Source organism: Triturus cristatus, chromosome 5_2 (assembly GCF_964204655.1).
Source record: "Triturus cristatus chromosome 5_2, aTriCri1.1, whole genome shotgun sequence".
NCBI lineage: Eukaryota > Metazoa > Chordata > Amphibia > Caudata > Salamandridae > Triturus > Triturus cristatus.
In genome coordinates, this window is record NC_140588.1 from 170,541,022 (window position 1) to 170,568,670 (window position 27,649).

The following is a 27,649-nucleotide window of genomic DNA, read 5'->3' on the forward strand; positions in this document are numbered from 1 at the left end:
TTGACCCAGACCCTTGCCATGGGGCTGCTGTATAATGCCTCAATTAATGCAAAGAACCCGGGCTCAAAGTTCATATGGCAGAGAATTTGAAATAGAAAAGGCCAGAGGATCGTATCAAAGGCTTTTTCATAGTCAACAAGGAAGAGTGCATCCGGGCCTGGTAAGTTGTCAATGTGAAAAAGAGCTGTCTGGAGTCTACGCAGACAATGACGTGTGCTCCTACCTGGCATAAAGTCATTTTGTTCTTCATGGATTAACGTCCATGCTACAGTAACCAGCAGCGTGGTCATCATCTTTGCCAATATTTTGGATTCCATATTTAACAGGCAAATAGGCCAGTAGGAGGCACAAATCATTGGTGGCCTACCTGGCTTAAGGAGGGTTGTAATCGTGGCCGACTGGAGGTTAGGAGGCAGAGTTTTGGTACACCTAGCTACTTCAAAAAGGAGGAGGAGGTAATGGCCAGAAAGGAGGAGAAAATCTCTTAAAGAATTCCACCAGAAAGCCGTTTGGGCCAGGCGTTTTCCCGAACGGAGAGGCAGAGATGGCCATCTGCACCTCCAGCATTGTAAATTGGTTTTTTAGTGTGGAGCGGAGGGGCCGCAACAGAGAATGGACTGAAAGGCCAGTCACAGTAGTGTGGGTCTGTTGTATTATCGGCGGGAGGTTAAAACTATAGAGAAGACGGTAATGTTCCGTGAATGTGGCAACGATCTCGGTTGAGTCAGACGTGGGACAACCCTCCCGGGACTGAATCACCAGGACAATTTGGGGGCCCTCCTCGCCTGGGACAGCCAGTATAGCAACTTGCTTGCCTTATTACCATGTCCGTAGTGCCAATACCGAGTTAAGGAGGCGGTTGGACGGGCTGAATCCAAGAATTTGCGCCTCAGTGTCTCACGGAGGTCCTCCAGCCACTGCTCATTGGCCACTGACGGCAATACCCCTGTGGAATGTTCCAGCATGACATTTTGGGACTCCAAGGGTGTAAGATCTCACTCGCTATCGTGACTAAGGACCGCTGTACCATGCTGTACCACAGATCACGGTCTTGAATGCCTCTCACAAACTCGTGGGGGGAAAATTGTGTGGTGTTTCAAGTCAAAGTGTTCCGCAGTGGTGACTCTCAGGAGATCCACCAGTACATCAACCCTAAGCCACCAGGTATTGAGCCTCCAGACACCACTCCCCCTGCCAGCACCCCTACCCTAACCCCAACTGCAGCTCGACCGGGGCATGATCGGACAGCCCTCGGGGAAGGATATGTGTATGTAGCACAAGTGATAGGGAGTCTGCGGGCAAAAAGAAATAGTCAAGGCAGGAGTGCGTTTTATGCAAGGCTGAGCAGTGCATGAAGGCTCGATCCCAGGTTTGCCATCTATGCCAAACATCTACAAGGCCCAGGGAGTGTGACCATCGCTGGAATGCCAGCATCCTTGAGAAGGGGTGTACAGAAGATGTTTTATTGAGGGTCCTGTCCATGATTGCGTTAAGTTTGCTCCCCCACTTTGAGAGTGAACAGTTGTGTCTGCAACAGCACTCCAGAAAGGTCCACCAGTGTGGCGTTCACCAACGCTAGGGGCATGTATACACTGCCTATGGTCCACAGCCGCTCCTCCAGTGTACCCTCCAGAAGAAGATAAGGACCCTGTGTGTCCCAATGGGAGTCAAAGACAATAAGTGAACATGAATGGTGTAAGAGTACTGCCACCCCTCTCGCAGTCCTGGTGAAGCCGGCGTGAAAAACTCTTGTATAACCATAGCAAGCAAGGAGGGACAGTTGGCTCCCAACAGGTGGGTCTCCTGGAGCAACTACACGCCCGGGGAGTGACGTTTAATGCAGCACAAACCTGCACCTCTCCTTACTTTGTCAATGAGACCATTAACATTCCAGGTTAATACTTTATGACGGGGGCCCATCAGAAGAGTGAAGATAGGACTCATGACGAGTGACAGCTACACACGGGTGGAGCACGTTCACGTAACTTGCAAGGAGGAAAACAGTCGACAAATTTTAAAAGAACAAGCAGAACATAACAAAATCCCCTCCCCACAACTACCACCCACCCTGCACTACCACAACTGGAAGCATCAGTCACCCATGAGACATTACTAACTATCTCAGAAATAACAAAATAATGAAACAATGTAAATGTGGGGTGCACCTCTTCATCATTAATTGTGGCTTCCAGTCGCCGCTGACAAGAATGATCCACCCCTGCATGGTCCAACTTGGACCACATAGATCCTCCGCTATAGGCCAAGTCCGGAGGATACGGCTACCCTCGAGCCTCCTGGGATGCCGAGACTGTATGGGACCATCACCTATGAGATCCACCTCTACTGTTCCTGCGCCTGTGGGAGCTCTGGTCCACCATGTGCCAGTCGCTGCCCGGGCCAGCTTAGCCGCCTGGACGTTCCCCGGTAGGGTTCATACGTGGGGCCCGCTCCTCAATCCACTCACACTGGGTGATCGAAGAAAAATATCTTCCCCTACAAAAAGTACCTACAGTTTGGCCAGGAAGAGGAACTGGGTCAAAGGATTTCCTTTGGGATTGGACCGACTTGGTATAGTCCAGGAAAATAACAATTTTGGGATAGTCAAAGGGGGTGTCTCCCGCCAGGCATGCCAAGCGCAGGGCCAGGTCCTGGTCCGTGTAGGTTAGAAATCTGGCAATAATAGCCCTCAGCGGGGCCCCAGGTAGCGGGCATCGCTAAAGTGCTCTAATGGCACGTTCAGGAAGAAAACATGTTGTTATCTGGTCATCCGGTAGGGAGTTCCTCAGCCAAGTTTCTAGGAATGTCGCTGCATTAGGCCCCTCATCTCCCTCCAGGAAGCCCACGAAACGTAGATTGTTGTGACGGGTGCAACCCTCAGCGCATCAATACGCAGTGCCATGATCGACTTGCAAAGTATGGATCGACCGCTGCAATGCCTGTACCATTATCTTAAAGAAATGAGACAGGCCCCTCTGCCTCTGTGACTAAGCCTGTCGTGTTGCACCAATCCTGATGGAGGAGCGAGACATCCGCTCCAACTTCCCCAATTTTTGTCTCTAGGGCCAACCTGGACTCCTAGGTGGTAAGTAGTACAGCTGCATTATTTACTGACTGACCCTGTGCTGTGGTTAGCAGGAAATCCTGATTGTAAGGCATCCAGTAGGTGGTTTTGTTCCAGGAATTAGGTGAGCTTCTGGTTGATGGATTTTTTGAGTATTTGAGTCAGGTAGGGGAGCAGGGAGATAGGAGGATAATTTTTGAGATTGCTGGGGTTGACGGAGGCTTTCTTTAGAAGGGTCTGACATCTGAATATCTCTATGTGTCCGGGAAGGTTGCTGTTGAGATGGATGTGTTGAGGATGCTGGTAAGTTGTGTGCTGATTGGGTTTGTTGCAAGGTTTTATAGGAGGTAGGGGCATGGTTGGTGGGCGGCCCAGAGTGGATGCTAAACATGATGCCTGAAGTGGTCAGGGCAGGGAGCGAAGACCGGGTGGTAACGGTTTGCCTAATATTTACTGGTTGGTTGAGGTAGTTGGGGTTGAGGGTGGAGGGTTGTAGGTTGAAATTATTTTTGGTGATCATGCAGTGGAAGTAGTCTGAGAGGGTGTCACAGAGTTATGGGAGGTTGTATGGTGTTCTCTGTGGCTGTTAGGTTGGAGAATTCTTTGACTATTTTGAAGAGTTCCTTTGTGTAGTTGGTGCGGAGTCGATACGGGTGGTGATGGCTGCTTTCTTGGCTTCATTGATGTGCCGGTGATAGTTGCTGAGGGCTGTTTTGTGAGCTGCTCTGTCTGCGGGGTTCTTAGTGGTGCCCCATCGTTTCTTTAGTTGGTGGCAGTTGCGCTTGGTGGTCCTAAGTTCTGGGGTGAACCACCTGGCATGTTTGGAGGTCTTGTTGGATTTTGTATGTTCCAGAGGGGCGACTCTGTTGGTGCGGTCAGTGATCGAGGAGTCGAAGTTCTGGACGGCCTAGTCGAGGTCTGTTGAGGCCTCAGGTTGAAAGGTGGTGATGGCCTGTGACCACTGAGTTTCGGTCACCTTGCTACAGCTGCGGTGGGGAGAGATCAGACGCCTGGTGATGGAGTGCTATTATTGCTAGTACTTGCATTGACTTGGGGCAGCTATAATATTATAACCGTGTGCACTGTGCATGTTATACACTGTGCTGTGTAACAATGAAACTCAATTTACCAATATTTTGCCAGCATCCATAACAAAAAGTTATTGATAATATCAGTTAAAGTTGCCTCCTGCAACTGCCATTCTACCATTAAAAAAGAGACATTTAAGGCATGGGCAAAGTAGGCTCTGGCCTAGGGCCCCATCCTTTTAGGGGGGGTGCCCTGATACAGCCAGCTCTGTTCTGCAGAGTCTCGCCCTGATGACCTTGAATAATTCTTAAACAGATTGCTTTAAATAGCATTTTCCTTTAATGTATTTTTAATGTGGGTAGTGTGTGGGAGTCTATTACAGATATGTTGCAGACAATTGTTGTTTATGTTTCATGCAACAGCTATTAAAAATGTCTTTTAGATCAAAACAGGACCTCACATATGAGAAATGAGAAAGTGTCCACAGAGATTATTTGCAGTTTTATTGAGCTCCAGGGACTGTATTACATAAAGTTCCCCGGGGCACAATGGGCTTTTGCGCCCACTCTGTGCGTCCCCGGGGCACTTTGGTATTACAGATGGGGCCGCAGACGCTTGTGCGCCCCCTTCTGTAATACTGATATCGTTGGCGAACATAAAGCGTAGGGAGCATTCCCTCATTTGCATGGGTCATTTGCATGGGGGCTTGCCCCATGCAAATGAGGGAATCCCGTTACCTCTGCTCCTACATCGTATTACAGACACGGGCGCAGAGGCAAAGATGTCCTCAGGAGGCGCACTGACAATGTGCCACCTAAAAGGTGGTGGAGCACTGTCAGTGTGCCCCCTGATCGCAGTCCTCTGGCGGGGGGTCCCATGGACCCCCCAGACATCCTCTTGCAGGCAGGTGCAGTCACTGACTGCACCCACCTGCAAGGAGATCTCTAATTCCCTTCAAAAGTGCCAGTGGGGTGCCGCCTGCACTGTGAAAACACAGAGCGGCTGTAAAGCAGCTGCTCCATTTTTCACATAGTGCGAGTTCGTGGCTGCCCTGGAGGCAGCGTATTCATGGTAATAGGGCGCATTTTCACTATTTGCGCCCGGCGCATCTTTTTAAAGGTGCACCCGGCGCAAACAATGAAAATGCTCATTTACCGTAATACGGCCCCTGATGAGTTACAATACTGAAAACACACATCATTATCCCTGAATATTAGATGTAAACACATTTAGAATTTGGACAAGCGTGTCTGTGCACTGTTAGTGATCTTGCCAAAGAGGGCATGAAAGAGCTAAAACTGAATCATAAATTCAAAGTTGTTCAGAACAGGGGGCCCCAAAATACGTATGGCCCAGGGCCCCTAATATCCTTAAGATGTTCCTGCATTAAAATGCTCTCTCAGTATCAACTGCGACCAGTATTGCTCCTAAGGATGCTAGCCTTACCTTGTTGATAACAAACCCATTTTTACAAGGGCAAATGGCAAACATTTTGTGTTTTTGATTTAATAAAATTGGAGCATAGGTCTAACTGTGCAAGTCCAATTCTATACACACTTTACAGAGACCCTTATTTAGGTTACAAAAGAAATCGGGCTAAAAAATGATTTAGGGCTGATTTAGCATTTGAAGGATGGTACTCTTGTCTATCAGAATGGCAGAGGACATTACCTCCGCCATCCTGATGGACAACGATCCATCAAATTTAGAAATGACCACCAGCCCAACGGTAATCTCTGTACAGTGAAAGGAACCACTGTCATGGTTCCTTTCGAGGTACAAAACATTTGGTGGATGGTCGCAGTTGTTTTTGATGGCCGTCCACTAAACTTTTCAAAACATTTTTGTTTTTTTACACAAACTCCCAAAGCTGGAGTTAGTTAAAAAAAAAAAGGAAATGACCCCCCCAATCCTTAGGAGTCTCACCTAAGGTGTCTGGGTCATTATTTTGTTCTGCCCCTCACCACTAAGTCAACAGAAAACTTAGGGTCCGCCTGTCCCTAAGTGAGGCAGGTGGACTGACAATTTGTCAGACAGGGTGCTCAGAGATATCTTAAGGATATTGGGGGCCCTGGGCCAAACTTATTTTGGGGGCCCCCTGTTCGGAACATCTCTGGCAGACAAAAAAAAAATGGCAGATTTTCAATTGCCACCTTACCAGAAGTTTCAAAACCACAGGCATGGTGCCGAAAAATCCACCAACCATATCTGAATCAATCTTTTGGTGCAGGTCAGTGGCTGATGAGCCATTAGTAGGAAACTACCATTGGATTAAATCAGAATGCCGCCAAACGTCATCTGGCTATGGTGCTAGCCTTGTTCAGCGACTCTTTAAAGTTAAACCGGCTTCAATAACATACAGGTTTGGAGGGAAACTACAGGCATCCTAGTTCCACTTTCCGCCATTCTTGAAGCAAATTACCTTTCTTTTAAACAAAAAAATCAGTAATGTTTATAATGACATTTATTTCAGAGCTCTCATGCCCTCCCGATGAGGACACCGGTTATTGAGGTGTGAGAAATTCTAATTTAGGCCAAGGAAAATTATTGTCCTCTGCTGTGGCTACAGCTAAGCCTTATGGAATGGGACACCTACCTCTATAGTTCAAAGTCCTCATCTGTTTGAGGAAGTTTGATGATACTTCGTGGTTGCCTCTGGATTGCTGTTTCTCTGGCTCTCTTCAGATATTTATTTTCTCTCTTTAGGTTACTATTCAAGAAGTTACTGGTGTTTTTCAGTGTCAATATACGTCAAAAAGATGACGTAGTTCCATGTTTCAAGAATTTAACAGCCTTGTTGAGACTAATTCCCTATTGACGAGTGGCCTGTTAATTCCGATGCACCCAGTAACTGGAGTTACCAGGACCGCTGGAATTACCAGTTTAGGGGAAACATGCTATTAAATAGTATTCCATAGGGAGATTTCACCTTCTTTGAGTAGGTCAAGTCTCCTTGTGGAATGCTGGACAAAATATGCAGAAATTGGCACGGTAAAACCAATTTCTGCATTTTATTCACTAAAACCTTGTATTTCCCTCCCACCTTGAATTACCAGCATCCCCGCTAATGGCATAAATGGAAAAAGGGGTAAAAAGGCATTTTAAGGGCAACTTGCGATGGCAGCCTAAGTGTAAACATGCGCCACAAACTTGAATTTTAAGTATCAATAACAGTTTGACAGTTAATTAGTAGTCAATTGCATTTTCTAAACCCCTCTAATGATCCTACAGTCCAACGTTTCCACATTTTAATTCTCAACACAAGCAGGCGATTTGTACTAGTAAACCTCTCTCACAAGCATACGGGGCAGATTTACAAGAACTGGCGCATCTCTGCATATTTGCAGAGATGCGCCACTTCAATTGCTTGACGGTAAAATAGCCTCGCGCCACCATGGATACGCCGCATTTACAATGTGGCGCAACGTGGCATAAGGACAGACAGATGGTTGACGCATCTGCTGTCGGAAATGCAACGCATTGCTGGAGTCGTGTTGTCAGCACGACGCAACTTCAGCAATGGTCAGGAATGTCTATTCCAACCAAGCTGCGTCACTCCTTAGGTTTTGATGCAGGGGCGTCGTAAAAGTAACTCAGTGAAATCTTGTAGATTTCACTGAGTCACTTTTACGAGGCTTTCTTATGACAGAACGCCCACCCTGCATACATTATACCTGACGCAGGTATAATGTAGTGCAGGGCTTTACAACCTGACACATCTCCCTAGATGCGTCACGTTGTAAATATGTTGCATCGTGGCGCATTGTTAACGACGCCGCTGCGTCACAGAAGTGACGCAAGGGTGGCGTAAAGTTGGCGCAAGGGGCTTGTATATCTACCCCTAAATTAAGAAATATTTCTGTCAAAATGTCTTGAAGCAGGTGTAAAGAGTGATGCAGCATGTTAGGAATATGCATTCCTAACCATTGCTGGAGTTGCTTCGTGCTTATGACACGACTCCAGCAATGCGTTGCCTTTCCGACAAAAGATGCGTCACGCATCTGTCTGTCCTTGCGCCACGGTGTGCCACATTGTAAATGCGGTGCATCCATGGTGGTGCAAGGCTATTTTTTCGTCACGCAAATGAACTGGCTCATCTCTGCAAATATGCAGAGATGCGCCAGTTCTTGTAAATCTGCCCCTAGTGTCTAACCCTTCCTATATCGAGTGCTCGGACCAGGTGTATCATGAACTTTCTCGCTGCTCGTGTTATGAGTGCGTGTAACTTTCTTTTTTCACCATTAAATTCGCTTGGTATCCATGATTTGTGTTCAATGGCCAGCTTTTTTTCGGACAACAGAAAAAATACAATATGATATGAATGTGAAAACCAGAATATAGTATTTGATCATGTGGTGGAGCTCAGGTGATACAGCCAAATTTTATGCCTACCATTGTTATGATCTACTGGATTTCTGTGACTATTTCCTTTTCCAATACTAACTGTATTTCTCAGGTGTTCAGTGGAAATTTCGTCCCTTGGTTTTAAGGTCACAATATTGGAATCGTGGGACCTGGACTGTGGATCTTAAGTTGCAAGAGGCTCGTTTACAGCTTGACGGGTTTCCTGCTTGCCGGCCAGTGAAAACTCCTGAACAAGGAGCACCGCCCTAATTTGAGATCTCTGACCATCTGGGTGGGATATCACAGGCTTCCGAATAAGCGATGGTGCTTTGGTTGCTCTGAAGGCAGAGGAGTTGTATGAGAAGGTGTCAGGTTGTTTCGGCCATGCTCAACAAAACAAAGAAAAACTCCCAGGACACAGGACACCTTGTCAAGAGGCTTCCCCTGGTGCAGATAGATAAGGCTGTACCAGTGGAAAAACCTGCAGTTCCCTATCACTACATCATGCAGGGGAACCATGAGTTTCGAGGTGCAGGTGAACTGCCATTGTATAGCTGTTCACCTCTTCCTCCATACTCCAACTAACACCATATGTCTCCTGACCATAATACAGATGATTGTTTCATCAACATATTCTCTCTGCCACCAAATCCATTTAAATGCCTGGGGTTTGGCAACAGTATTGGTCCTTCTCCATGCAAACCTGGGCATGAATAATGAGGTAAGTCATGGTGCTATTGGCAGTGTCCTGCAGTGCTCCAAGGCATGGTTACATCCATTTGTGTTGCTTGTTTTGCACTTCTGCCCCTGTCTACATTCTGGGACAGAAAGTTGACCATTAGACTTTGTTTCAACCTTTCCTGTTACCATTGTTTTTCATCTAGAAGTGTATGCCTGCATGATCTCATACCTTCGGTGTCAGATTTTCCTAACATACTCCTCTTGTATACTGAGACTTTATTTTGTACGAAACTAGGCTTTGCCGGTAATGGGATTTTGGCAGTGCCTTTGCTTCAAATTTCCCTCCTAGGGTGTTTACTGTCCACAAAATCTCCTTCCCTTTCGTTTTAATTCTTTGTGACTGACACAACTAGTCACTTAACATATTCACTATGTTTACTTGGTGCGTCTAATACATATTAGTACTTCGAATTTTACTTCAAGGTTCTGGGTTTACCACTCTACTCAAGTCAAGGGTACCACAAGTTGGTATTCTGCATGTATCTGTTATTTTTCCCTATCCTGAAGAATTCTATTTTATTATAATGCGACATGTATACCACATCCTTTGGGTTACTGGTAATTTTATATTCTTTCCAATGTGACTTGCGCTCTTTTGTATACAGTGTCATTGACTCACACCCTGATGCCAGTGATTGGTGTGGATGTGCCTTATACAGAAAATTCTTTTTATTGCTAATTTGGGCTTGGGTTCAGCAACTGTGTCCTGAATGTTGAATGAGTATCTTTCCTTGCATCATTTCTTTGTATGGTAATAACCTAGTTGCCAGTGTTCTGGCCAGGCACTCCTGGGAGTCATTGGATGATCGGGTTCAGTGCATTAAGGTCTGGAGTCTAAACACCATGACACTTGTGAAATCGGTTAAAGGCACTGAATGCTCCCAACAGAGACAGCTTAATCCTGAGCTGGTGAGGAGGGAGGTGGATGTTGTGGTGCCTACAAAACGGATAGGCACGTTCCACCGTTCTACAACTGACTAACGTTTCTGGTTAGATGGACCTCTAACGTCATCACTCCATACTGAGGGCGCCTTCCCAGGTGTATAGGAAAGGTCCATTTCTTTGCGGCTATAGAAATTACACTTGGTAGACAATTGTGGATGGTGGGTGCTAGGAGGTTCATATCTTCTGAGGTTTGAGTAACGCTTCTGGGGGCATTCAACAAGACTTATTTGGAGGATACAGTCACATTTCTACGATACTGTGTTTGGGGCATTTCAGGGGGAACTGTTTTTTGAGGCTGCTGGGGGTTCCTCAAGACTATTTCTGGTTTATTTCTTGGCTGGCTGTTATCAGACTTCTCTTCTGAAATTGTTCTTCCATTTATTTATTTTTGCATATTTATATAGCGCAAACTCGACCCGAAGGTATTGGAGCGCTTTACATGAGTACCGTATTTACATTACACATTCAGGCACGGGGAGATTAAGTGATTTGCCTAGAATCACAGGATGTGGACGCGACCTCAAGGCTCAAACCCTGGTTTCCTGCACCAAAGTCGGCAGTTTAAGCCGACGGACCACATCCTCTCCCCAATTCCATTGTTACCTAGGTCCGAGTACACACGTTTCTCAATTCTAGGTAACTATCTGTCTTATTGGTTATTGGAGGCAGAAACTAGCCTATTTCCCTTAATCTCTTTAAACATTCTGTCTCACTCACTTGAGTGGTACAGGACTTGTGGACAATTTTCCAGAGGTGTTGGCTGAAAATGTGGCACTGCATTAGATAGCTTCATAAAGTAAGTAAGGTGATGATGAAGAAAGATGAATTAGTAAAGCTCCGATTAGTTATTGGTAACACTCATTTCTTTGGGCCATGATTATAGTAGAGTTGTATAAGATTTAGATCCAAAATGTACCAGCACTCCACGTGGTGTTAACACAAGCAGCCCCTATATTAATTAAACCATCACAAGCACCAACCTTAAGTCGGGGTAAGTGAAAATGCTTTGGCCCCTCCTGTCTGTTAATGGGCCAAGCTGCTCTCTTAACCCCACATGCATTTGCGCTACCGCACATATGCTGAACTTTGCACATATGCATGAAACCAAGTCAAACTGACTAAGGGCCTGATTAAGATCTTGCCGGACATGTTTCTCCATCACAGCGCTGTCAGATATCTCGTCCGCCGAAATATAAATATCATTATATCCTATGGGACTTATATTTCGGCTGACGGGATATCCGTTACCGTTGTGACTGAATAACATATCCGCTAAAATCTAAATCAGGCCGTTAATGATTTACCACTGATGCATTGAGAATCATTAGTCCCCTGGAATAACTGCCAACTGTCCCGTTTTTGCTGGGACAGTACTGGCAAGCTGGAGACTGTCCCGGGATAGTGAATTACCCGGGACAATCCCGGCAATTCAAAGCCAGTAATGAAGCCCGGAAAGGGGAGGCTATGCTTGACTGCTTTTGGTTTATTTTTTAAAAAAGCAGCTCCTCACCAAAGAACAGAAACTACAAGTACAGTACTACAAAACAAGTACACATGCCCAAAGCTCCACAAACCATACACACTAACTCAGCTAAGGCGCCCTTGATTCCAACTTTCTGTTTTAATACTGACTCAATCTTGGAACAGGTACTGTAATCTCGATAAATAGATTTTTCTAAACAATGCCCTCCTTGATAGCGAACGATTATTTAAAAAATATGCTGTTTCGAAATCTGATACCTCTTGGCAGAGATTGGGATTTCGCTCTCAGTGCATAGGTTTTCCGCCCCTGGCCTGGTTGTGTTCTTATTGAGACCCATTTCAAGATGGCAGGTGATTTCTTCCATCTAAAGAATTATTTCCGTCCAGGTCAGCGTGGAGTCAGAATTAGAAGCATGATGTCCGCTGGCTTTCTCCAGACGGTTGCAGTGGCCGGTGGAAGCCGCAAGGCACTGTGGGACGGCTTCAGGTACTAATCCAAGTACGAAGGGCATACAGGAAAGGTCGGGAGGAGGGACAAGTGCTGGATGCAGAGATGACACGTTCTAAAGCTCACAGGAGTGAGATTTGAAGGCCGGGACCAAAGGCTATTCTGATAGTAAAATGATGGAAACACCCTGTAGACCAAGGGTCTCCAACCTTTTCTGCCCTCTTCACCCTGACTTCAGTCTACAGCTCAGCTGCAGATTAGATCGATGCAGTAGTGACTCCAGAGACTGCAGCTGTGCTACAGCGGCCAGACTGAGCAGGAGAAGGTATTTTCCCAGGATGTTAGTGACTTCATTGGTAAGTCAAAGAGAATGTGCTGTTTAATGTTCTTGCTGGACAGAGATCTGAGTTTTCTCTAGTGCAAATTTTGACTCACCAGTAGCTCAGATCGTTAATTGTGCCTGCTGCAAAGAATGCGTATCATGCATATCACAGAACCTAATGTTCAAGTAGGCGGAGTTAAATTATGCTAATTATGTGGGTTGGTCGGAGTGGGTGGAGCTTTGGGGCAGTGGGTTTGGCAAATTGTCACGTAAGTAATTGATAGCTGTGCTGCAAAGTGTCCCATAAAAGAAAATTAATGTTGGAAACTACGCATTGGGCTGGTGCAAACTCAAATTTATGCTAGCAAAAGTTTTTGCTAATTAACCCATATCTCAGTTTTGTGGGTACCAACAAAGTCTAATTAATAAGAAGAAAAACATACTTCAGACACAGCAGCATTTTTAATTTAGTAAAGCATGACCAAAAAATCCTCTACATTGTAAAATGGACTACAGTATACAAACAAAAGTATGACAAGAAAGCACTTGCATATACATGCATATCAACCCACAAAAACAAAACAGCAGACAAATGGAGATTTGCATATCAGCACTGAGCAACACATTTAGCTTATATCAGAATTCTTCCCATGTTCTTCATTCTCCTTCAGTTTCAGTAGGCTTAAACGCATGACATTGGTTCTGTAAAACTACTTGGAATCCTTTGATGTAAGGCACACACTGCAAGGTGCTATTTCTTCTCATATTTGGATTGTGGTATGGTATATCAGTTTGGTAGTTTGAGCAGATTTTAAGTACAATAAAGAATTTAAATCAATGCTTTCAAGGTAAGGCTAGTTCACATATTGTTCTGAATGAGGGGAGTCATGGAAGGGGGTGGAGTTGAGATCAATTGGTCGAGAACTAGCTTCAGAAGCAGCAAGCAGGAAGTTAGTAGAGCTCCACCGCTCAGGTTCACATTTGCAGTTGTTTACTAAACTGGGGGGAAGGGGTGGGGGATAACACTGCAATAATGTTACTGTATGTCCTAGCCAGTATTACCTCAGGATTTAGGGTTCGGGCATAAAAAGTGGAGCTAAATGTACAACACAATGAACGGTGCATTATGTGTACTTATCAATGAATGGTGTAAAACAAATGTGCTAACAACTATGAGCCTTTGTGTTTTTCCCCACTGCGGTTCTTGAACTGCGACTCCATGATATCTGTTTTGCACGGTTCAGACCTTGGCAGTTTTCTGCCAGACTTCTCAGTGTACCTGGGCTAGCTTGCACTCCTAGATTCTTTATCTTGGCATAACGCCTATAGCAATGTCACAACCTCAAATTATTTCAGCAAAAAACGTTGCTTGGTCATACGTAAAATAGCCACATGTTTATAAGTATAAAAGAAGTTAGCTTAGCAATGATAACTTTGAAACCATCTATTATTCTTCGACACAATGTTTCAATACTAATCTCATTTCACGGCGGTCACATTCTTTGTTGAGTTTATGCACAGATTGGGTCCAGTGAGCAACTTCCTAGTTGTAGAGTTTCTACAAACTCTTTGTTTTGATCCGTAAGAGATGCAGTTACACATAATCGTCTGTCACTCATTAATCCCTGAACCTTGCAATTAACTCTCCGCAGCGTAAGGTAGCTGCACTTTCCTGTGTTTATGTTATAAACTCACGGCATAATAAACCTTATAAATACAGAGATTTGGTGTAGTTCCCTTATGTGTGAAAAACGTTTTTTAATGAGGTTTAAACACAGGTGACCCTCAAAGGAACCTCCATGATCAGATTGGCTGTTCATCAGGTTTTTTCAATTTAATTAAATTGTGAGAAGATAGTAAAGGTGGGTGGAGGCTTCTGTGAGAGGAGGGCTTTCCTGGACCCAGTTCCTTTGGGCAGACTGAGGATCACCTCAAATGTTAGTTCAATTTGTGCCGCTGGTGAGGACTACCCAAACAACCTAGTCATATCACTGTGACACCATGGCATTAATATTTTTAACAACTGCTCGCTAAAATTATTTCAGCCAACACATTTGTTGACATACAAGACTGTTTGTTTTCTGAATTAAAATATTGTGAACAGGTGATTTATTCATAGCCAAGAATATCTCTTTGTTCCAGTTTTTCTTCACTGTTTTCCATTTAGGAAGCCAGCTCTTACCCAGCGGCTACAAACTGACATCTTGAGCTGGTCAGAGTGCTTTGCGCTTGATGGTCCATCACCCGTTCCTGTATTTTGACTCCTGAGTGGTCTTTGAAACTAGGAGCAGGTCTCTTCTCATTAACTGGTCTTCCTTTTCTGGTTCACCATGCATCTTTGCCATCCTTATCCTGAGCTCTGTTTTGATCCTATTACCATGCAGCCCTTTCTGGGACAACTGTATGTTTAGGACTATGAAGCAAACACAAAGAGATGATGGACGGAGCGCTGAAACTTTTCAGACACTCACCCCCAGGCACAGATCTGGGTTGAATCCATCATCGTTCTTTAGCTCACTTCGCCACCCTAGTTCAGAACCAGCTATATGATAATCAGTCTTGACTCTGTGCCCCATGGGAATAGTCCAACCCAAACTGGCAAGCCAGGTCTTCCCAGAACCAGAAACAAGCATCCTGGGACCGGATTCGGGTTAACGCCCCTCAAGTATGTACATGCCCATGTTTAATAATGAAACCCTATCATGCTACCAGGGGAGTCAGATGAAACTTGGTGAGTCCTGTATCCCTGCTTACGGCATGCTCCACCATACCCATACTAAACTGCTTCATGAACCCCTTCATTTGAAAGGTGGACTGCTGCCACAATCAGAACATATAAATTACTTCATTATCTTCAGTGATTCATCCTATAGTCCAATATGGGCTTAGTTCCAAAAGTAACAGCCTCAGGCTTTTTTTGTCATGAGATTGTTGTGGCCCAAACAAATGATAAGCAGGGTGTTCTGATTAGCCGCTATGAACTGCTGCCTGGTTACGTGTTGAGGCACCAGCAAACCCTATGCCTGGCTTCCCAATCTATTTCACCCGGGTTTGACTAAGGTAAACCCAAACATCCAGTTGCCTTCTTGTACACTTCACTCAGTCCTTGCATGGAGCATGGTGAAAACATGTTTTGTGTGAGACTGAAAAAAGTAAACTAGCAAGTAATTTTGTTTGCACATGCATTCAAACATTTAACATATCAGATGGTCAGCTACTTTTTGCATGAACTCCATCCGGTTACAATTTTCACTTGGTCTGGCACATTAACCCCATAGAAAGTCGTAGCAGCAGCCCGGCTGCACTTGTAAGTGAGGGTTGAAAAAAGTTGTCACTAAGCAGCCAACTTTCTCTCTGAAGCTGCCACTGCATTACCCTCCTAAAATTATATTTAGCAGCGGACATTTATGCAGATGGAAGAGCAGATATGCCCTCTTCAACATTCGAAAGAACGGATCCAAGAGCTCCACTGGACATGCCACTGTTCATGATTTTTCGCTTACCTAATCTGTTTTGGAGAACTTCATTTAAAGTTTTGCCTATTGCCCTTCCAGTTGTACTCTATAGAGTTCAATACCCTGCTGATGCATCTTCTTTACAGTGCTGTTCCGGGCCACTTATGTGCAGTGCTATAAAGATGGCTACTATATTTCTTATAAAATAAGCCACACTCTCAAAGTGAACTACATAATCTGTTTCTCTTGATCACTAATGCCTGAAAGATCTTGAAATCTATCAATATCGGGCCTGGCTACTTGGACTTTCCCAATATTTTATAGTGGCCCAAAGGGTACAACCCTAGTGAAACCTTGACCCCCGTCAAGCTGGCACAACATTTGATCCCTGTCAAGTGAACCATTTCTAACAAGAAGGTAATTGAGTTCCTTCCAGACCACCACTGAAACTGCTCACTCACTGGCCACGATGATGGCAACTGAATGAGGTAAAGTGAGACACAACCACAAGTCGCCCTCTGTTGAAAGCTCTTGGGATCAGGATTACCTGTACCAAAGAACTTAACTTGCATAATAGTTCTCAGAGATTGTTAAGTAGAAGAATCTTCGCCTTAATTAGATTAACAAGGCTTTGGTCAGCCCAGGCTTTAACTTTTTACTTTGGGAGCCGGGAACCTCCTAGCACAGAATAGGCAAAAAGGCCAAAAATATCAGAATTGGAGACAAGCCCTGTCGTGTTTTTGGGGCTTAAGGGCCACTAGTGTGGCCGAAAGGTTAAACAAGTTTCCTCTGGCAACAAAGCATGGCCAGTTTTATCTGAGGAGCAAGAAATTATAATGGCCCCCCTGCAACTGCCAACTGTGGCCCATGCAGGGTCCATTCCAATAAGAGCTGAAAGTCTCAAAGGGGGAACAGGAGACTAAAAAACTCCTTTGGTGTACATCTTTACACAAAAATGGAAACTCATTATGGTGCAAATCTTAATGCCCACTGGGAGTAATCTAAATACACATTTAGTATCATCTTACAAATGAAATATTCATTTAAGGATCCTCACGTTCCTCTGCTTTATAAAATTCAGTGCTGATCATACAACATAGCTCCTGTGCGAATAATTTATACTTGGAGTGCCTACAACATGTATGACAAAGGTTACTACATGTTTCTTCAGGACCTTCGACAGGGCTGATATCACAACTCTCTCCCTGTGCAGAGGAGAAAAAAAGTCTGCAACATCAGCACTACCTTCAGTTCTTTAAAAAACAAATATGTGAGCTTAATTGCAGTTTGGATGTTTTGCCACCGAAAATCAATAGAACTACTTATTTTTTGTTATCAATTTTGGTTAACTTGTTCCATGGTCTTGCTTAACTCAAGATAGGGCCTTGTGCCAGTACTAAAGTCTAAGGGGGTGGTTGCATGAAGGTGCTCCACTTCTGATGTGCTTAAATTTTATGAACTGCTTCTCAAAGCGAGGCCTGGTCCTCAAATTGAGCACCATGTTGTCACTTGGTTAGCCGGCCAGCACATGCACATACCTTCTTTTGACATTCCAACAGGAGATCTCACTGCCTTATTGGGCACAGACCCTCCCCCATCTCTAATAAGACTAACCTTGCTCACTTCAAAATAACAGCTCACCCCGAAAATCTCTCCTCTCTCTGTCCCAGAAAATTGACCTCAAACTGCCCTATATTTTGTTACCCTTTGGCTTGGAAACCAAAGTATTTAAACACCAGAGATGTATCCTCTCGCTCCTTTGTGTGTCTGTTTGCCAATTAATTCGATTAGTAGCAGTCAATTTAATTAGGATTCACACTCTTGCAGCATTTCATTTGTAAGTGTGCCACTGACCATCTAAGGGCTCTTCAGGGCTCAAAGGCTGTTTGTTTTTTATGCTCCTCTAAGATGCCTATCTATGTGGCTAGCCCTTTGTATTTTAGGTCTTGCTTGACAGTGCACTTCTCTGAAAAACCTACTGTTGCCAATACTCTAACAAATATGTAGAGTGGGTTTTGGCTGCGCCCCAGAGGAGCAGTATTCTCTCAGTTCATGCTATTGGCTATTTGGGGGTATCCTTCCCCTTCACTGCAGTCAATGAGAGACTACGTTTGAACTATAAAGCACATTCAGTCACTACACATTCAATTCTTTATGTCATATATTCATTGTAAACCAAAACCAAATATTTCTCCACGAAGTCATTATTTTTTACTGGCATAGTTACCTCCTTGTCCAGACTGGCTGTGTGCACGAATAGGCCACGTTAGAACGCATGCCATTACAACACAGTCAGTACAACGACTGCGTTGTTACATCGCATAGCATTAAAATGCAATTCATAACAAAGACTTGCGTAGGGGGGCGCTGGATGTTGGAATAGTATAATTTACTATTCCAAATTCAGTCTGTGCGGACAATAGGGAAGGTGTTGGATTTAAAATTCAACACCTTCTGCCCGCTTCAGCAAGTCGTTGTAACAGCTTGCGTTGTATTGGCATGCGATGTAACATCGCAGTCGTTGTAAAGACCGCGTTGTAATGGCATGTGTTGTTTCGCATGCGGGGTAAATGATGTTTCCAGTGTGCACACATCACAATGAAGCCTAACCTTTTTGGTGTTTCCAATACTTGTTTTGTGTCTGTTCGTATCTGCAGACTCAGCTTTACAACTCCCACCTGTCAACAACAACTACCCCACTAAACAGGAGTATTGAGACACTGATGCCTGAGACTGTAGGAGCAGAGCGGGCAGATAAAATGTACTTAAAGTTTTCTAATCAATCAATTTGCACTGTTATATTGAATTTTCCATCACTAGATTCCCTTTATTGCTTTCAATCAATCAATCAGAGGTTTGTATAGCGCGGCTACTCACCCGTGAAGGTTTCAAGGTGCTGAGGGGGGATGCTGATCCATCTGGGCGCAGGGGTTCAGTCGAAGAGCCAGTACTTTCAGTTTGCGATGGCATACTTTAGGCACATAATTTTAGTCACTGCTTGTGGAAAAGGCCAGAGGCTTGGCTCAGTTTTTGACTTTTGCACTTAAATTAGTTTGTACTTCAAAGTTTAAAGATTTCCACATCTCATGTTATTACTGTGCCCTTCCAACAGGTGAACAATGTAGCATTAAGAGTAAGCTTCCTCAGTAAACAAAACAATTGTAAACACCTCCAGCAGCCATTTTGTTTTGCCTTTTATTGGATATCGCGCTGAAGCAGCTCATGGTTCTGATTTCACCAGACTTAATACTCAAGAAGTGGATATGGGTCATGGAGTGCCAAAAATCCCTTGAAATGTTATGCTGTCCATTTTGCAGCTGCTGTGAACTATATGATTCCAATTACTGAGTTTCTCCTTCCAAGAGCTGCTGGCTAAATAAAAACTGGAAAGCATTACAAGAAATAATCAAACTCTGCTTTAATCAAAAAAGACTGCAATAGCTGCAGAGGAAGGAAGTTGTCAGGAATTGGAAACACGGGAGAGAGTTTTCTGGGTTGTGCAGACAGTGACTGCGGGAGATCGCTTACATTTTTCCTGCTCTGCTTGGTATTGGAACCTCATAGAGTTGAAAAGGGCAGGAGCACAAAAAGCAGGAATTAGGTGATATGATGGTGCAATGGTCTGGTTGATGAAATCTCTATCATAGATCATACACCAGCCTACATGGGAGAACCATTTACATTCATTGCATTAAAAAATAGAGATAAAAAAGTCCCCATCGTTGGTCAGCGCAACATTAATTTCAAGGAAAGAATGACCTCACCCTATCTGTGTTGTCTGGGATATGCTGTTAGTATGTTTAATTGGTTGCATGTGCACGATGCCCACAATGCTCAATGGGCCAATCTGTATCATCTAAATGGATACCTTGCAAATCGCTTAAAAGCTGTATCGAATGGCTCGGAGCCTGCGACTTGTAGATAATGTCCTAAGTACATTCGAACCATTGTACAAGTGACAGGAAAATACACAGACAAAGTGCGGTCATCCAAATTTGACCATGGGGAAAAAAACATGGATAACTATGGTTTATCCATCAACATAAAAATAGAGAGCCCTCAAAATCTACTGTCCTGTACCACCTCTTTGTAATCTCTGTTGGCCCAATATCCTCAACAGACTCTTCATTCGAGTTTGCGCCAACCATCGGACATTGGTTGCTTTTTCACCCTCCATGGTGCTAGGGGTTGCATATATTACACTACCAACAACACTTATCATTTGAACATATGAGGAACACAGCTTAATATGCATGCAGTCACAAAAAGAACTTGTTTACATTCAACATTTCCAATAAGTGTTGGGAAAAAATCAATGCTGACAATAAATCGGCAACAATACTGTATGCTGACTTTCCTTACAGAAGCATGGGCATAGAGGAACAGATACCTGCAGGAAAGCTTAATTAAAAAAAAAAATACACAACTTAAGGTTACACCATTTTGACAAATGTTGGAAGTGGGTGAAGGGATGGGGAACAAGATAGGATGGAACCACCCTGTGGTAACTGAAAGGCAACCATGTCACAGGCTATTAAGACTACACTTTGTGTCATCCCTAAAGCAGCTTTTTGTTACTCAACGTGAGGAGCAAACTACAAAAATAAACTCCTTTAAATCTATCCTGATAGTGTAGCAGCAGAGGAATTTATATTGCATTGTTAAGAGTTTTCTGTTATGTAAACCTACCACAAAATAATTTTCCATATAGGAATAGCGCAAGTTAGAGACAAGTCTTAAGTTACTTTCAACAGATGCCAATGTGCTATGAACTGCAGAGATGCCAGTCTTCGCAGCGTGTCGTAGTAGGCGGTGAGACGTCAACTCGGCGACAGTCCTACAACTCTGTGACTATGCTAAAATAAATTAAAGAAAAGAAGTGCCATCAAATAGGAAGCCACCAGCGTTCACCCTGCTTCCCACATATTATTTTTTTTCATTTAGCAACTAATACATTGAAAGACTGAATATGTATTAGTAGAGCACTCAATGTAACTTTGATAAATATCTCCAACACAAAAATATTTTCTGGTAAAACTGTGACAATGCATGCTTACTCGGAATAGGTTATGTGTCCCAGTTAAACAGCACAATAGATATGCACAGTTCTAAACTAAGGAGCAGCTTTAAAAAGAGAAAGTCAGTTATTTTGTGGATGACTGTGGTACTCAACCAGTGGGACCAGGGACACAACAGGACCCCGTCACTGTTTTAAAGTGGGTCCTGGGGCAGGATGTGGAAAAAGAGTGGGCTTGAAAAAACGATGCAAAATAGAAGCAAAATCGCTGTGAAACTAAAGACATCAAAAATAACCCCACAAAAAAATCATAAGCGAAATATGCGTGCGTATATTTGCATAAATTATGTACCCTCCCCAGGCACCACCTCTTTCATTATTGACTTCTGTCCCTAAAAATGTGAAAACCACATTATGTTCCCAGGACTTTATAGAGACATTGCTGTGAATGGCTAAGTTGCTGTCTGCCATTTTGAATCTATATTTGTACACAATCGTCACTTCTACAATACTGAATTTTGCTTGATCCATTCAACCAAAGTCTGACAGTGATTTTAGTCACTTTGCGTCTACAGGCGTTGCATAGCCACAGTATGATGCGTGACCTCAAATATAATTTTTGGATCCAAGAACGAGTTAAAATGATACAATGGAAGGTCGTCGCACATTGGATATGGAATACGAACTTGCTAGACTCTATTTGAGCACATTTTCCAACAGTATCAGTATGCTCATAAAGTTTGATGATCATCTCACTTCTTAGATGAAGCTATGTCAGAATTGGCTTCTTCATAAAACCTGGTTTGTTCGCAGTTATGATGGAGTTCTACGACATCTATAAGGATAACTAGACTGCAAACAGCCCCTTGATTTCCTCTGCTGAGGAAACATGATGCAATAGATGAGAGAAGGTATTTGGCTTGATAAATTTGTTCTCAGTGCCCAGGAGATACTGAAATTAGTTTACTGAGGATGTACCAAAAATACTTCACTTAGATGAATTGTATCAGACTTGAATGTCCATAGCAGTTGTTGAAGCAACCCGACTGTAACATTGAGAATATGTGACCTTGAGAAGGCGCATATGTAGAATACCAAACAAAAGGGATCAGTTCCTGGATGTCAGTGTGACTTTTCAGCCGCCAGGACTCTAGGCTGCATCTGATTACAAACAGTAGCAGTTTTTGAATGTCATCCTAGCAGGAAATGTTCTCCGCATTAACTCTGTGAAATTGTAGCAGCTTCTATTCCTTAGGATCTAGATGTTGTGTTTGTGTGCTCTAGCTCTGAGTCCATGTGGAAATTGAGATGACATGATGGGGTTTGATGGTGCTGTTGGCAAACAAGTGGTATCTTTCTTTGAATACTGGTATGGATTGTTTGCTTGAAAGAAGTACCGGCTGCAGAGATGAACCAGCTTTCATCATTTGCCATTTGGCTTCTTGAAGTCCGTGCCATGACAGAGGCAAGAAGAAATCTGAAAATTCTCACTTCAGTAGCTACAGCCTAGCTTCAGCTACAAAACCAACTCACTGCAGAAGGTGGGCCATGTGAATATCGTCTGCAAGCTAAAGGAATCCTAAATAATAATTTTTCTAGACATGCACATGAAAGATTTTATGACACGGCACTCTAAAAGGAGCACAATGAGAAGGTTAGGACGCACAGAATATTTCTGTGCTGCATTTCGGTGAAGACCCAATGGATTTCGATGTGAAGCCAAAAAAAACCTTAATAAATAAATAAATGAAATGTAAAACAAAACATATAAAAATACATCTTTGGCAGTAATAGCTGGTATCTAGCGTTGACTGTTGGTCAGTACGAGAAAGAGTTATTTTCTGCTGCACTTGGAAGGATCTTTCCTCTAGGATGCTGGCTTCACTTATGCCCCAGGTAGGCGCCAATGGTGATGCAAGCTCCAAGGACAGCCAGGCTGAGTAACATCTTCACTGAGATCCACGAGGAACTAAATCCAGGCCGCGAACTATTTCCGTACAATTCCACAAAGGCCTCCTGTAATGAGAAAAAAGATAATATTCAGATACAGTCATCAAGCTAGTATAATTATTTATTTATTTATAAAGTTTTATATAGCGCGAACATGATCCCGAAGGATATCAGAGCGCTTTACACTTTGGGGGAGAGGATGGTAATAGTAGCAATACAATCGACAGAGGGGGTACCAACCTGGACAAATCACATACGCATATCAAACAAGAGGTTACAATCGAAAGGGACAGTAAGGGTAAGAAAAAAAAACTGGAACCTAGTGAACTGGGAGGGGAGCAAGTGAACAGTAAAGCAGAATAACACCAAACGCGGTATTTAGGGTGTATGTCCAAGCATTAGAGCAGAGGATCCGAGACCCTTTTAAGGTAGGAACTTGTTCATGAGGAATCTTTTTACTTCCAATTTGAAGGTAACCTTGGAGGAGATTCTGCGTATTTTTGTATATGCCGGCTTTTCTTTTAAAGATGATATAAGAAACAAGGTGGTTCTAAAGCAGTGTGGTCAACATTTCAATGCTGTAACCCCACTATATTACTTTTCATCCTGGCTAAGTTGCCTATGACTAATCAATAAATGATGTGGCCCCACCAGCTAACCCCATACCAACCTTATGTGGATCAAACTCTGTGCCCCCCCCCCCCCACCTAAAAGTTTGTAAAACCCAGTATAACGGGATAAGGGTCTTTAAGAATTACAATGGAATCAATTCACAAAGCCTCTTGGTTATGTAAAGTCATTTTAGGTTTGACTGGTGTTCGTTTTGTACTTGTAACATATCCACATTAATAGAATAACAACTGACAGAATTTCACAATTACAAAGTACATTTGCGATCGATGAATTTTTGCGACTGTGTGGAATTTCCACACTTCCCAATTTAGGAATGGAGATATTGTGGACATTTGTGTGTGGGCCCACCAGCAAATGTAGCTGATGCTATACAAACCTGTAAGCTTGTAGGTGAGTAGATACCTCTTACAGGGAGCATTCCAACTCTTGAAATGTTTGCAAATGTACTCCTCTCTTAAGGGCAGGAGAAAGGATGTTTCCATGGTGGCGTTTGGAAGGGAATACCACTAAATGTAATGGGGGATGTAGAGGACAGGGTTTCTTCACAGCAAAATAAATATATTTTTTCCATGTAGTAAAACACAAATGTTAAAAAAGAAGTCAATGCACCTTTGAGTCACATTTACACAAAGCTGTTTCACCCGCATATACTGCATGCAATGTAGACTTTTTGTAAAAGTGCATCATCTACAATGACAAGCCATGGACTGTTTCTTTTTTATTTTGAATTATCTCAAATTCATACATAACTCGGAAAATCTCAAAGTGAATAACTGTAGACAGCACAAGCCGGAGAGTCTCTACTCACTGTTCCCGACTTGTGTAGTATTTTGAGTATTTTCTGAGTTATATGTATGAACTTTAGACATCACAAGTACCAAACAATCCAGCACAACGCTCTGTGCGGAGCCAGTGCAACTTTTCATGATCCTGGCCCTGTGCAAACAAAAACCAGAATTTTTTGCATAAGATTGTCAGTGCAAACGTTGATACTAGTTGGTTCTCATAAATACGGATCATGCGGTTGATCATCGAGTCCCTGATACCGACTTCACAGTCTGTCAGTCTACTTCCAAAGACAGTAATTAAACAATAAGTTTAATAAAAGCATTTGATCGAGATTTTTATGACAGGCTCGCATTTGGGTGCGCCCTTAAGCAAACAAACCCCTACTGACGAACATACATATGGTATACTACAAACGGCAATACTACACCTGTAAAGAAGGACTGGAGCAAAGCGCCATTTGACCAATCAATGTAGAGCAAATAAAAAGTTAAGAATCTGCAGGGCAGATACAGTAAGTTACATGTCTTCTATGAACTGACAAAGTGGAAAAGGCTGTTCCAATTAATACGGGCTGTGAGTGGACGGTGAACAAAGCGTGCACGAGGAAGTAGTGACTTCCTGTCACTACCTGAGTGAAACAGCTGCCGAGGGGCGGGACTTCCCTCTTTAAAACCGTTTCAGCAGGAAATCCTCCTCAGCCGCTTTTGCTGAATGAAACACCACGTGCCAAATTGTATTTAACGGTCTGCTGTAGCACTGTAATGCCAAAAAAAGGCAATTTCGCTTTTTCAGGAAACAACAGTGGCTATGCTGTAGAATTTGCAGAACTCAGCACAATAAAGAATTAAATGCGGGCATTTTAGAAACTGTGAAAAATAACAAAATTAGAGAACAGAAACTATGTGAATTAGGCTGCTGGTGGTTTAAAGTTTTGAAATGATGCGGCAGAGATGCGTGTTCAGCATTTTTTTTAACGGGCGAGAATTATTTTCTTACGGAGGGAGGAATGCTCTACTGAATGATTGTTAAATAAATTTTTTAAGCAGGCACATTCATAAACAAGCATTGGCAGCGCCAATAGGTCGCGCCTGTGTAAAGCTATTGGCTTTGCCAATATCTTTCAGCAACGTTGTACACCAGAGTGGCTGCTGTTCAGCATGGTTAAAAGTTAATGGGGTAAAGGAGACTGGCATGGAGTGGAGTGTTATAGAGTGGAGTAGAGTGGAGAGTTATGGAGTGGCATTCAGCAGGATCGGATTGAGAAAAGCGGGCAGTCGGGCATTGGGTGATGGGCCGGTGCCTCATGGTCATCTGTGGGCCGGCCTCTGAAAAACGGACCACAGAAACTTACTATCTTCCCCGGTCCTGCCAGGCCACTGTGAAGTGTTGTCAGTATCACCGCACTCCCCTGCCATGCTATCCAACTGAGGCTGGGGGCCAGGCTTTGTTCTGGCCCTTAAGGCATTCTCACCTCGGCCCCCTACCTCATGTGGCCGACCGGCCAGAAAGCAGTGTCAGTCTCCCGCTGGACCATCATTTTCAGGCCAATTTCAGGCATGGGGAAGGTGGGAGTATGCAGGGGCCTCGCAGGCTGAAGAGTTGGTTTGGAGGGGGGACATTCTCACCTAAGCCCCCCTGGAGTAGCAGCATCAGCCGTGTTGACCCCCCTCCCCTGCCAGGTTATACGCTATGGCTATAATAGTATGGGTAGGTGGGGAGAAAGAGAAGTGGCCTCATTGGGGCAAGGTGTTGTCAACTAGGTCCCAGTGTATTTTAGGCCTCGGTGGAGGGGCAGGGAGTGTTTGCCTAAACCTCGCTGTAAATTCACCTTTCCCAGAGGAAAAGAAGACATAGGATGTAGCATTATGGTCTAAGAGCTGCTGACATTGGAACTGGGGAAGTACATTCGAGTTCTGGCGTCAGCTCAACATCCAGTGATTCTGAGAAAATCACTTAATCTACCTAAAATAAAAATGAATTTGATTTTGTAGCTGGTGCTCATAGTAAGCTCTATTCCTGTGGACCGTGTTCACGAAATATAAAGCTACAAAAAAAATACTTATGATTTGCGGATGTGTGCCACTTTTTTGGGAGTGCCTGGGCCTAATTGTGATCCCAGTCCGACCCTGGCATACAGCAGAGTTGAGTGTCGAGAAGATGAGTGATGTGGAATGTCATGGAATAGCATACAGTGTTGTGGAGTGCCGTGGAGGGAGTAGGGTGTTGTGGAGTGGAACAGCATAGAGTTAAAGTGCGTGGAGTACAGTGTCAGAGTTGAGTGGCATAGATTGTTGTGGAGTGGTGTAGAGCAGAAAGTAGAGGCATAGAGGGTGTTGTTCTGCTCAAGATGCCAAACATCCTGGGCCTCTTCCGCTTCCATACTTCTGAAAAAGTCTCTGCTAGGCTTGAAATTTCTCAATTTTCAGCCACTTCTCCCATATTGATTGTCCACCAACACCCAGAAACCAAAACCATTGCACTTACCCTGCCTTAACGCTACATAAACGAGTGGCCTGTACAAATGCTGTAAAAACACTAACATCATGTAGTCTGCCAAATTGGTTTGCAAAAAAATATCCTGTATAACCCTCCATTTTAAATCTCACAGACTTTAATTTCAATTTGTCTCCATCACTAAAACATGGCTCAACCGCTTGCATTCTGCAACACCTGCAGTACTTCACACTAACCATGCCACCTTCTTCACTAAAGGCTCTTCTTGGAAAAATGGAGAAATTGGCCTTTTACTGAAGAAGATGGCATTAACTGCCTTCCCCACAAAACTTAGTGACATCAGGTTATCATTTGCTACTTTTTGTAACTTATTTATGCATTCTTATATAGCACACCCATTCCATAGGTATCAGCATGAGGTACATGGAACAAGAGAAGACATGATTCGACTTACATCAAATTAAAACACATCAATCAAACCCTAATATTAACCATTACCTATCACTATGACCTCATCCACATGACTCTTTCATTACCACAACCAGTACCAGTTTGCCCATCTTCCAACAAGAATATACAATGACTCAATCCCAACATACCTTCATGTGTCCAAGGACCGCCTCACTCCATCTCGCCCCCAACTTCCTTGACTATGTCAACAACATGTTACAGTATGTCTTAGATTATCACTTCCCACTACAAGCCTACAGCACATGGCTATACAACCTTAGCTATCCCCGGACACTCGATCCCAGAAACCATTATGGGGCGTTATCCCAACTACACAATTAACTAAGTTACACACACACCTAAGCATATGCAAGCTTACAAACTTTCACTACTCTCTTCGCCCTTGACAAAGTCAAGGCCTGCTACTACCAGAACGTAATCTCTTCTCCCCAGCCACAACTACAACTCCTGCAGCAAAACTTGCAATAACTTTTGTCCCATGCTCACTCCACTGTTATCTCATCGACCC

The 27,649-nt window shown here is 43.7% G+C and overlaps 1 protein-coding gene across 1 annotated transcript in view; it reads right to left on the reverse strand.

The window, feature by feature from the left end:
• Nucleotides 1–12,815: 12,815 nt before the first annotated feature.
• The window catches only part of BCL2 (BCL2 apoptosis regulator), a 528,772-nt gene continuing 513,938 nt past the window's right edge, over nucleotides 12,816–27,649 (reverse strand). Inside the window, exon 2 of the mRNA XM_085606935.1 lies at nucleotides 12,816–22,860. Coding sequence (XP_085463061.1) covers nucleotides 22,726–22,860 — 135 coding nt within the window. The 3' untranslated portion in view covers nucleotides 12,816–22,725. The remainder of the gene's footprint in view (nucleotides 22,861–27,649) is intronic.